Source organism: Schistocerca serialis, chromosome 1 (genome assembly GCF_023864345.2).
Source record: "Schistocerca serialis cubense isolate TAMUIC-IGC-003099 chromosome 1, iqSchSeri2.2, whole genome shotgun sequence".
NCBI classification, from domain to species: Eukaryota; Metazoa; Arthropoda; class Insecta; order Orthoptera; family Acrididae; genus Schistocerca; species Schistocerca serialis.
In genome coordinates this window covers 539,630,499-539,643,070 of record NC_064638.1, presented here as the reverse complement: position 1 = coordinate 539,643,070, position 12,572 = coordinate 539,630,499, and the positions used below count along the sequence as shown (strand labels likewise).

Below are 12,572 nucleotides of genomic sequence, written 5' to 3'. Positions count from 1 at the left end.
TGCTGGCTGTCAATTTTATGAAAATCATGTAGAGCCAGCTGGCATCACACAAAACCCATGTAGATATCACATGTAACTCATTCACACTGAATCCAAGGAACCACACAACACCAAATTAGATATCACACTTCAGCAGCAGGTCTTTGGCCAATAAAGATGCCCAGAGCTCTCTCCAGTTTAACATCATCATTGTGAGCTCCATGCAGTTGGTCCCAGGATGCAGAGAAAAGACTGAAGTATGCTTGAAAGGCTTAGTTCGTACTGTTCCACTACTGCCCCACTGGCCACTGGCACCCATAAATGCCTGTCATCTCACCTGCAGGAAGTACAAGCTACCCACCATGTGGCCCTATTGAACACATTCACTGTCAACAGAACACACAGTCACACAGCCCATGGTCCAGCTGTCCGACTACCCATGCATCAGCTGCTTGCTGAACCCTGCTAATCACTGCCAGCACGGTCCCAGCTGCCAACAAACAGGCATTTGAGCTGGAAGGGCCTGGTGTAATTAGTGGTGCACTGCCGTGAAAAACGGGGATCAAGATTCAAATCTCAGTGTAGAACACAGTTTTTACTTGTCATATATAGTATAACCCCACTTTTACATTCTCAAATTAATGTTTTCCCACCATTTATGACACTTTTTATAACTTCCATAAATTTCCTACATTCACAATGTTAATTCACATCCAATTTTGTGTTAATTATAATTTTCCCATCATTTAGCTTTATGGAACAATATTCAGGGGAAATAACTGCAGTAACTGACATAAAATGACACTGGCATGGTGTTGGCCTTCAAGTAGTGTTTACACAAGTTACACAGTTAAGTTGCTTGACACCTGGGCACACTAGTCAACAGATTTCAATCAGTAAATGTCAGAAAAATTCATACTTTATCTCCTGTTATTGCCAAGCTCTACTCGGCATGGTGGCTGATGGAAGTAACTGCTTTTGCTCAAACAATGGCCAATCACAACAGTTTTCAAACTATCTCTACTGTGCATGCACAACTTCATGAGCACTGTGATTGTCATAACACCTCCAATGCTTATTTGGGGTGTTTCGTTGGTTGGATTCCTGAAGTTTAGTTAAGACCTTCACACTCTATGCATTGTTCAAATGTTACTGATTTAAGGAAGGATGCATTGCTTCAGTTAGGTATTTTTACAGGCTTAGCAAAATGTATTTGAAGAATTTATTCTCATTATGAAATGCAAATTTTAACATAAATATTTTTTGTGATATACAATCAATGTGAGTGGTGATTAGTGTGGTTTTCTGCATAAGGGAGGAGGCACACTACCTTATAGCCTCAGAAAGATGACTACAGTGCAAGAGACGCAGAGTGAGACATATGCAAACATCACACGAAATACTTATGTAAATACACTCCTGGAAATGGAAAAAAGAACACATTGACACCGGTGTGTAAGACCCACCATACTTGCTCCGGACACTGTGAGAGGGCTGTACAAGCAATGATCACACGCACGGCACAGCGGACACACCAGGAACCGCGGTGTTGGCCGTCGAATGGCGCTAGCTGCGCAGCATTTGTGCACCGCCGCCGTCAGTGTCAGCCAGTTTGCCGTGGCATACGGAGCTCCATCGCAGTCTTTAACACTGGTAGCATGCCGCGACAGCGTGGACGTGAACCGTATGTGCAGTTGACGGACTTTGAGCGAGGGCGTATAGTGGGCATGCGGGAGGCCGGGTGGACGTACCGCCGAATTGCTCAACACGTGGGGCGTGAGGTCTCCACAGTACATCGATGTTGTCGCCAGTGGTCGGCGGAAGGTGCACGTGCCCGTCGACCTGGGACCGGACCGCAGCGACGCACGGATGCATGCCAAGACCGTAGGATCCTACGCAGTGCCGTAGGGGACCGCACCGCCACTTCCCAGCAAATTAGGGACACTGTTGCTCCTGGGGTATCGGCGAGGACCATTCGCAACCGTCTCCATGAAGCTGGGCTACGGTCCCGCACACCGTTAGGCCGTCTTCCGCTCACGCCCCAACATCGTGCAGCCCGCCTCCAGTAGTGTCGCGACAGGCGTGAATGGAGGGACGAATGGAGACGTGTCGTCTTCAGCGATGAGAGTCGCTTCTGCCTTGGTGCCAATGATGGTCGTATGCGTGTTTGGCGCCGTGCAGGTGAGCGCCACAATCAGGACTGCATACGACCGAGGCACACAGGGCCAACACCCGGCATCATGGTGTGGGGAGCGATCTCCTACACTGGCCGTACACCACTGGTGATCGTCGAGGGGACACTGAATAGTGCACGGTACATCCAAACCGTCATCGAACCCATCGTTCTACCATTCCTAGACCGGCAAGGGAACTTGCTGTTCCAACAGGACAATGCACGTCCGCATGTATCCCGTGCCACCCAACGTGCTCTAGAAGGTGTAAGTCAACTACCCTGGCCAGCAAGATCTCCGGATCTGTCCCCCATTGAGCATGTTTGGGACTGGATGAAGCGTTGTCTCACGCGGTCTGCACGTCCAGCACGAACGCTGGTCCAACTGAGGCGCCAGGTGGAAATGGCATGGCAAGCCGTTCCACAGGACCACATCCAGCATCTCTACGATCGTCTCCATGGGAGAATAGCAGCCTGCATTGCTGCGAAAGGTGGATATACACTGTACTAGTGCATGCTCTGTGCATGCTCTGTTGCCTGTGTCTATGTGCCTGTGGTTCTGTCAGTGTGATCATGTGATGTATCTGACCCCAGGAATGTGTCAATAAAGTTTCCCCTTCCTGGGCCAATGAATTCACGGTGTTCTTATTTCAATTTCCAGGAGTGTATTTGTGCTTGACAATGAGAAAACATTCTCGGAAATCATCAAGCTAAGGATGAAAAATGTTTTGCAGGTGTAGTGTTTCTTAATTTAAATAATGAATACACAAGTGCAGGCTTTCCAAATACATTGATTATGATGAACGAAATTAAGTCACATATTTCTACTTCCCAGACAGTTACCAGTTCAAATTGAGTCAGCAACTAAACATAGTTCAAAATAGAGACAATCTTGACTGGATAATAAACAAGTCCCTGATGAGTATTTTGATGCCTATCATATACATATTATCATATATAAACTATGATAATGCAAGAGGGGATCCTATACATAACTTTTACTGCTTAAAAAGTTATTTCCCACATTTTCCACCGTAAGTCCTACGGGCATGGTTTCATTTAGGAAAGGTGAAAAGTGGAGCGACAGCAGAAAACCTAATTAACTTTTTGAAGAAAATCCTACCAGGTCATAGCAACTTTCACATAGAAAAATTGGAATCTAAGGGTGTAAATAGTATTTTTAAGATTGGTGTAGACTTTCATCTAAAGCCCAAAAATGTTGTAATTAAGCGTTTTTTGTTCCAGAGACCAACCATTATGCCAATAAAATAGATTATGAAATTAAAAACAAGGATCAAGGATCACTGTACAAGAATGTTGCTAGTACTGAAAACAATATGCCTATAATCATTACAAATGTAAATGTGCAGTGCATAAGAACCAAAATGGATCTCCTATCATTTTTATAGAAGAAATTAAACCAGATGTTTTATGTATTTGTGAACACTGGCTAGCTGAAGCAGAAGGTGATTTCTATAAATCTGTTGAATACTTAGACATGGCCAGTGCTTGGTTTCGAAGAACTGCAACCCGCAGTGGGGTCTCTGTGTATGCCAACAGAGATCATAACATCAAGGAAATTGATTTAAGCAGTTTTTGTGTGGATTTTGATTAGCTGCACTGTTATAAACAAATATTGATTTAGTTGTTGTTGCTGTGTACTATTCACCAGATGGTAACTTTGAGAACTTTATTGGACATATGGAGAACTGTTTGCGTTACCTAACACGCCTAAAGTCCAAAATCACACTGTGTGGAGATTTCAACATACACATAGGTGATGGAGATGCCAGAGAGGGGGTCTTTATGAGATTAATTGCCAGTTATGGGTTGTTTATTGCAAATAAGCTCCCAACAAGAGGTGGTACGTGCCTGGATATCATAATCACCAACTCAACATCTGGGATTATAAATTCAGTGTAGTTGAGCCTATGACAGCAGATCACTGTGCGCTAGTAATGGAAACCAGTATGAGGAGCAAGCTGCAGATAAGCACATGGCATTCAAACTACTCATTCAGAAGAAGATTTGTTAAAGAAGAGGGACTATATGATCTCAAAGAAGCTCTGTCTTGTGTAAACTGGCAGCAAAAAATTGCAGAGTTAGTAGGCAGTGATTCTTTCTTATGTCTGCTCCAAACCTTAAAAGCAATATTTGATGACATGTTTCCGGTAAGACCAGTGAAGAATCCTGTGGACAAATCACAAGGCAGGCAGAAAGTTATCAATGTGAAACAATGGTACACACCCGAGCTCAACAAATTGAAGTGTATTGTAACAATGTGCAAGGACCGAATGAAATCAGTTTTAGACATTCCAGCTAAAGAATTACATCACCACAACTACCTAAAAGCCAAAAAAGCTTATAGGAAGGCAGTAGAGGATGCAAAAAAGAAATATAATGATACATACAGTAAAGAGGCCCAAAATCCTTGTAAAGCTGCCTGGAATCTTGTAAATGAGAACAGAAAGCACCTCCTGCTTAAATTCATGTAGCCCTGATGACTTCAATGAATATTTCGTCAGAATAGTGGAAAGACAGTGAGTGAAATTACACACTCTGACCTAGATCCGACTGCAAACATAATAAATGCAGACAGTTGCAGTATTAAAAACTGGAAGGAAGTACACCCTGAAGACACGATAAAAATTGTGAACTCCTACAAACACTCAAAGTGTAGACATCTATGGCATGTCCTGCACACTGCTAAAGAAAGTTATTGCAGAATTAGCTCAGCCACTAGCCATAGTAACAAACAAATGTCTATCTTCTGGTGTCTTCCCAGACTTCCTTAAACTGGCGTGCACAGTACCAATATATGAGAAGGGGGATCCATGCGAGGTGTCCAGCTTCAGACCAATCTCAGTGGTACCAGTAATAGCCCAAGTTACTGAGTCTGTGATGTACTGCCAGATACTGAATTACTTTGAGGAAAACAACTTATTCCAAAGCATCAGCACGGATTCCGCAAAGGGAGATCAACAGTGACAGCCATACTGGACTTATTTCGACAGAGTTTTGAAGAGAGAGAGAGTGTGGCACTGACACTCTGTGACCTCAGCAAAGCCTTTGATTGCATCTCACACACAACACTAACAGCCAAGTTAAGATGCTATGGTGTTGGAGGTGTTGTTCTACCAACACTCCAATCTTATTTGGAAAACCGAAAGCAGGTAGTATCAGTGCACGGAGCAACTTCTCCTGAACAAAAACTAGAACATGGAGTGCCCCAAGGATCAGTCTTAGGACCTCTCCTATTCCTCATATATGTCAATGATACGAGCTGTAATAGACAAATGTTGCAGTTTGCAGATGACACTACCCTTATTGCCAAAGGACATACAGCCACAGAAGCTCTTGGTGCATCAAATTCGATGTTTGAAGAAATAAAAGAATGGTTCATCATAAATAAAATGACGATTAATGAAGAAAAAACCCAACATTTGATATGCAGTCTAACCAACATTGAAGAGCAAGAAAATATGGAGACTGTCAGACCACTGGGCTTCAAGATTGACAGCAAACTCTCCATGAATGATCACACTGCATATGTATGCACCAAACTTTCTCGTGTGATATACCTCCTGAGGAAGCTGAAGAGGGTGATAACTGACCAGTTTCTCACACCATGGACTCTTCCACAGCCACATTAGCTATGGATTGTTGTTGTGGGGACACTCCTCAGGCTGCAAAGATGTGTTGCTATTTTATATGGACATCTCTGCCCAAACTCTTTGTCTTCAAATATGTCTGCTTGTGTCTGTATATGTGTGGATGGATATGTGTGTGTGTTCGAGTGTATACCCATCCTTTTTTCCCCCTAAGGTAAGTCTTTCCGCTCCCGGGATTGGAATGACTCCTTACCCTCTCCCTTAAAACCCACATCCTTTCGTCTTTCCCTCTCCTTCCCTCTTTCCTGATGAGGCAACAGTTTGTTGCGAAAGCTTGAATTTTGTGTGTATGTTTGTGTTTGTTTGTGTGTCTGTCGACCTGCCAGCACTTTCATTTGGTAAGTCACATCATCTTTGTTTTTAGATATATTTTTCCTACGTGGAATGTTTCCCTCTATATATATATATATATATATATATATATATATATATATATATATATATATATATATATATATATATATATATATATATATATATATATAATGTCTGCTTGTGTCTGTATGTGTGGATGGATATGTGCGTGTGTATACCTGTCCTTTTTTCCCCCTAAGGTAAGTCTTTCCGCTCCCGGGATTGGAATGACTCCTTACCCTCTCCCTTAAAACCCACTTCCTTTCGTCTTCCCCTCTCCTTCCCTCTTTCCTGATGAGGCAACAGTTTGTTGCGAAAGCTTGAATTTTGTGTTTGTTTGTTTGTGTGTCTATCGACCTGCCAGCGCTTTTGTTCGGTAAGTCACCTCATCTTTGTTTATATATATATATATATATATATATAGATGATGTGACTTACCAAATGAAAGTGCTGGCAGGTCGACAGACACACAAACTGTGTCTGTCGACCTGCCAGCACTTTCATTTGGTAAGTCACATCATCTTTGTTTTTAGATATATATTTCCTACGTGGAATGTTTCCCTCTATTATAACCATATATATATATATATATATATATATATATATATATATAAGAGGATCATATCCTCTAGCAAAAGACTGGACCACTGTAAGCCCTTTTTCACCAGGTTAGGCATAATGACTGTTTTTTGCCAGTATGTGTTTTTCTGCCTCATTTATATAAAAGAAAATCAAAGGAATTTTAGCATAAGACAAGAAATACATAATCATGACACTCGTTGTAAGAGGAACACTGAAGTGCTAAGGTGTCGCCTATCAAGCACACAAGACAGCTTTCCAACAGTCGCCCTAAAAATGTACAATCAACTGCCTCCAGAAGTGAAATCCCTGCCACCTGAATTATTTTGGAAAAAAATTGCTCAGAACTTGAAACAACATCCACTATATTCCTTGGAAGAGTTTTTCAACAGTGGTTCTAGTGAATGGACAAAATAATAAATATTGTTATGTTTTATATATAATTTTGCCTAAATTAAATCTTCTTTTTATGTTCTTAGTTAACTGCACATTTAATTTTGTGTTTTACTTAAAGTACATATTTTGCCAAAACGAAACTTTGTGTGTGTGATCTACATGGTTTTGTAAACATTTTGCTTTATGGTAGTTTCATTTGCTGCTATGAAGTTCTGCTTTCCTGTTTAGTTATATTTCATTTTCTCTATGTTCTATGTGGTTTTGTGCACTGCATAAATATTTTCTTTAATTTGTAATATAAATTTTGTATATGGTGTTGTATAAATGTTAGTTGATAAACATTGTATTTGTGGCGCAGTCTGTCCAGCCATGGATCATAAATGACGAAGATATAGTAATAAAGTAATAAATAAAGTAAAAAATGTAACTGTTAAGTTTCACTGAATAACAAACATATTAAAGAGAAAACTGCATAATCAGTTTATGAGTTTTCTGTATTGAGGGCAGTTGAAGACAACAACTCTTTGGACAGCAAACCAAATTATTAAAAGAGTACAAATGGGCCTGAAAGTTTTTGGTAAATAAATAGGGTTGTCAAAACTAAATTACTAATCTGTCAAAAAAAAAAAAAAAATTTACACCACAGAGCCTTACCAGCAAATAACACATAGGTTCTCAGCACTGTTTAGCAATCAATGGAGAGTTGGATGATGAGAATAACTAAGAGATATGAGAAAAAAATAAATGGATAAGGAAGCAGGGTAAGCAATAAATGCAAACGAAAGCAACTTAGAGATAAGACGTAATTATGACTATAATGAAACTGAAACAAATCGATGAGGTGCATTATGCAAAGCCCCCGGATTGTCAACGAGCCAAGGAAGTAATCTGCTGGATTTCAAATGACAGAAATAGACTGAGGCACAATCTAATGAAAGGGAGGTAGATTACTTTACAAAATGTCCAGAAGCACTAGGGATGCATTTGACTGAAGACTGTAATGTAAGGAGAAGTCTGGAGGGGGCCTTTCTTCAGCAGTTAATGACTAAATATTCTTTGTTCACACACGTTCAGGGTCCAGACAGTTAAATAATTCTGCCACAAAAAATGATTACATATTGTTGATGAGTACTAACTTGCAAGCTGAGATTGATGCCATAGGTGAAGAAACACTGCAATATATGTACGTGAGAGGCTTATTGAACTTGTCATCCGGTCTGTACCACACCTCTGTCCAGTCATCTGCTCGTATGCATACTGGAGCACCTGGAACTGGGTCGTCATGTTCCACAATCTCAAAGTCTGTTGGCAGAAACATGTTGGGTTCTGGTAGATCAAAACTTGTGTGTGGTTCCTGGTTCTTCCAGTTTTCTATCCACTCAGTTGGAATATCTTAAACAGAATTAGTAAGCAATCAGTTAATCATTCATTCATCATAGTACAAAATATCAATAGTTAAGTTTCAATTCTGCTGTTGGACATAAATACAACGAAGAAATAAAGTTTCGACAGAAAGTTTTCTTAAAAATGATTTGACATTGAAAAATGGCCATTGATTAAGTTTGAATAAATTTTAATACCAAGCCCATACAAAATTACTCAGTAGCAAAAACCAAATGGATCTGCTTAAATTAAAAAAAGGACAAAATGTTGGAAATTTTTAAAGGACCAAAAAGAAAATTAATTTAAAATCAATCATCAGTTAACACTCTTTGAATATGAATACAATTCTGTGGCCAGTGTATAAACCTTGTGACCCACATCAAAAAACTGAGTTCATGCAACTGAGTGACTGCTAACGCCATCTGTCATCATTTGCTAAATAATGGAGTTATATCAGTTTTCAGTCTCATGCCCAGAGGCCACTAGTGGTTGTGTGTATTTGTAGCTAAGCCTTCTCTTGTGCAAGAAACCACTGGTAATGCACAAGAACCAAAAACATCCACCTTCTTTACATGCATTTTCAGAACAGAATTTAATTTACATTTCAGCAAACTCAGTTCAGACACTTGTAAACTGTGTGACTTGCTATAAATGTCTCTAGGAAGAAACAGAGAAAAGGACCATCCTCAGAGTAAAGAAGGGCTGCACCTTCAAAAAGCTGAAAAAGCCCAAATGCAAACGAAAAATGATTTTGAGAAAGCTGCTGAAAGTGAAACACTTCTCATAACAACTTTTGATACACAGCACAGCCTACAACTCTACACATTCTCACAAGTATCACATTTCATGCCAGGAAATTGTGGACACAAAATCTTTTGAGTCCACAACTCTAAAGAAGAATCCCACACGCATATGTGATCCGAGCATATTGCTGGCTGGGGATCACAGGAAGTACTGTCACATTTACATATATACCTCAAACAATGAGAACGACCAAAAGAAGTGAAACACTTACGGTAATCACTTTGTCAAGTCACATAGAAGCCTAAACAAAAATGTGAATTTGGTATCCTTTTGGTACTTTGTTGTTCACGTATGGATATTACTTCATACAATGGAAAATACCTGGGCATACATTCTTATCATAACTGTGACTTTTGTGTTGCAGAAAAAAAGAAAACAAAAAATACCTGCTGTATATACACCAGAAGGTTGGCAAAAAATAGTAGAAACATGAAAAAAGAAACAGCCTTTTCATTAAAACAGATGGCCCAGGTTGAGTTAATGTCAGTTGAAAATATGAAGAACCGTCTAATATTTAGGAAGAAAGACACTGATAACAACATTACGAGAATACAAAAGTCTCCAAGCATCATGATTATCCACCACTTATCAGGAAGATGCAGCTTTGCATATTCAGGAAAATACTGAATTGCATATTCACACAATCCAGAAATGGAACAATGCAAAGGATTTAACAAGCATAGAAAGGTAATATACTTAGAACATGTCTAACCATTCTCCACCAATACCGCCTGCTAATCAGTGCAGCTTAATTGAAGGAACTGTGGAATCTGTGTCAATTGATATCTGAACAACATCAAGAATTTTAGTCTGGATGGAGGAGCAAAGTACCATCAACAAACACCAGAGCAGCAGCAGCAAAATATTACCAGTTTTCATTTTATTAAATATTTCGGAAGTAAAATTCTTTGGGTTAACAGGTTCATGCACTAGACCACAGAATTGTGATAGCTGGTTCCTCTATGGTTAAACAAAACCGGCTGTGGCTACATGCTGCAGAAATAATAAGCCTATGTAGCTCTAGTAATATGATAACATCAATCAGCATAAAACTCTTGTATATCACAACTTTCCGATATGGAATTGCAGAGACACTAAAATTTTCTACAATGATACACTCACCGTCACAACGATATTGTGCTTTAAACCACGGTTCTTCTTTATCAAAATTAATTGAGCTATCTGTTGTCAGTATTAGTACATTAACTGTATCTGGGCTCATCAGCCTTATACAGTCTTCTATTGCCTAAAATTAAAATACAGAAAAATGTGGATTAACTTTTCAGAGCTTTCCTTTGAGAATTTATAATCAAGGTTTTCACTGTCAAGTAAATACGTTTCCTGGAAACCAAACATCCTTGTTCTGATATTGAAAAGTTAATTAAATTTTGAAATGCAACAATAAGAAATTACATTAATCATCTTTGTAAACTGTAGTTTTTGAGTATCTAATTTAACAACTAAAGTTTGCTGTGCGTGTAGCTATTTATATGTTAAAATATCAATACTAGGAGAAATGACTGTGAATTAGGAAAGGTACAACAATTTCAATAAATGAAAATGAGAAAAGCCAACAACATGCCATGCTTAAGCTTTCAAGCTATCACTCTGTTTTTATTATTTATTTACTTTCCTGTCAGAGTTGCACATAATCTTTAATAATGCCAAGTTTTGAAACAGTGCATTCATTCTCAAACCACTGGCTGCACATCTAATGTTTGACTTAACTTAATTCCATTTGAAAGTCTACTTCCTATCAGGTCAAGATAACAAATTCATTATATGCTAGGCCAACATGACAAATTCATTATGATGGTGTGATGTATGAAGAAGTCTTCCTAACTATCCTACACATCTCATCTGGTTAACAGAATCAGTGACAATATCTTTAGAATATTACAGCTAAGACAGCCTGTTTCATTGCACCAGAACCTCAATACCTTCTATCTAATCACTTCACTTCAGGTCAATTAGCTGCCTTCCTGGACCCTGTCCTCCGTCTGTTTAATAAATTCATATACAGGGTGGAGAAAATTTGTGTGATGAAATTTTAACCCTGGATAGCTGATGCCAGTAGGAACCAAAATTACTAATGTTGTGTAGGACGACGACACACAATTTTTAAAGTATGGAAACTTGGCCCTACATGCTCCAATTGGCCGCAGGATTGCCCTGTTGCCGGATGCTCTGGACAACGCATGACCGAGAATGCTTTGCCTGCCAGAGGCTCAGTGGTAGTGCACCAGCCTTCCACTCTGGGTGCAAACCTGCTGGCATCCTGACACAAATGGTTCAAATGGCTCTGAGCACTATGGGACTCAACTGCTGTGGTCATCAGTCCCCTAGAACTTAGAACTACTTAAACCTAACTAACCTAAGGACAGCACACAACACCCAGCCATCACGAGGCAGAGAAAATCCCTGACCCCGCCGGGAATTGAACCCGGGAACCCGGGCGTGGGAAGCGAGAACGCTACCGCACGACCACGAGATGCGGGCCATCCTGACACATCCATTGTAGTTTCATGATAAGACGTACCAGGAACAAACCCGCCAACAGCTGATAGTTTGCACACAGAAAGTCTTTTACAAATAGTGTTGGCCCTGAAAAGGGCTTTTTTTGTAGCTAGGACATTGTTTACTTAAAGCAGGTGCTCGAAATGGCAACCCTCTGATGCGACACAAGCTCTGAAACGTTGAACAGTGTTTTGCTGAACTCTTTCAAAGATTCTTGGCATTGCCCTGATGTGATTGGCGGCATTCGGAATGCGATCCATTAATTCCCCTTTGTTTCTACGTGGTTAACATCCTGGCAGGTGAACTAGAACCTGGAAGGAAAAAGTCTGATGGCACAAGGTCTGGCGATCACTGGGCCATGACCTATGAGCACCTCTGCCAATAACCCAGCTGTCGAAGAGTTCATTCAAATATCCGCGCACAGGACGACTGTTATGTGAGGGTGCCCCATCATGCTGCAACCACATACGTAGCCATATGTCCAGGGGAACATCTACCAGCAGGCCGGGTAGAGTTTCTTGCAAAACATGAAAGTAATTTGCACCTGTAAGTCAAGGAGGTAGACGGACCGGCCCAATCAGATGGTCACCCACAGTGCCTGCACAAATGTTGAGCGAAAATCGTTCCTGGTGTCGGTGGACGTATGTGATGTGAGGACTTCCCCTTGCCCAGTAATGAACATTTTGACCGTTGTAACGGCCATCCTGATGGAAGATGCA

At 40.3% G+C, this 12,572-nt stretch overlaps 1 protein-coding gene across 3 annotated transcripts in view; it reads right to left on the bottom strand.

The window, feature by feature from the left end:
• Window positions 1–12,572, bottom strand: part of LOC126475061 (nardilysin) — a 360,282-nt gene that overhangs the window by 192,734 nt on the left and 154,976 nt on the right. For all 3 annotated transcript variants that reach the window (XM_050102619.1, XM_050102633.1, XM_050102627.1), the window contains exons 11-12: window positions 10,459–10,582; window positions 8,286–8,541 (exon numbers count right to left, since the gene is read on the bottom strand). In XM_050102619.1, the coding sequence (XP_049958576.1) occupies window positions 8,286–8,541; window positions 10,459–10,582 (380 nt within the window). The remainder of the gene's footprint in view (window positions 1–8,285; window positions 8,542–10,458; window positions 10,583–12,572) is intronic.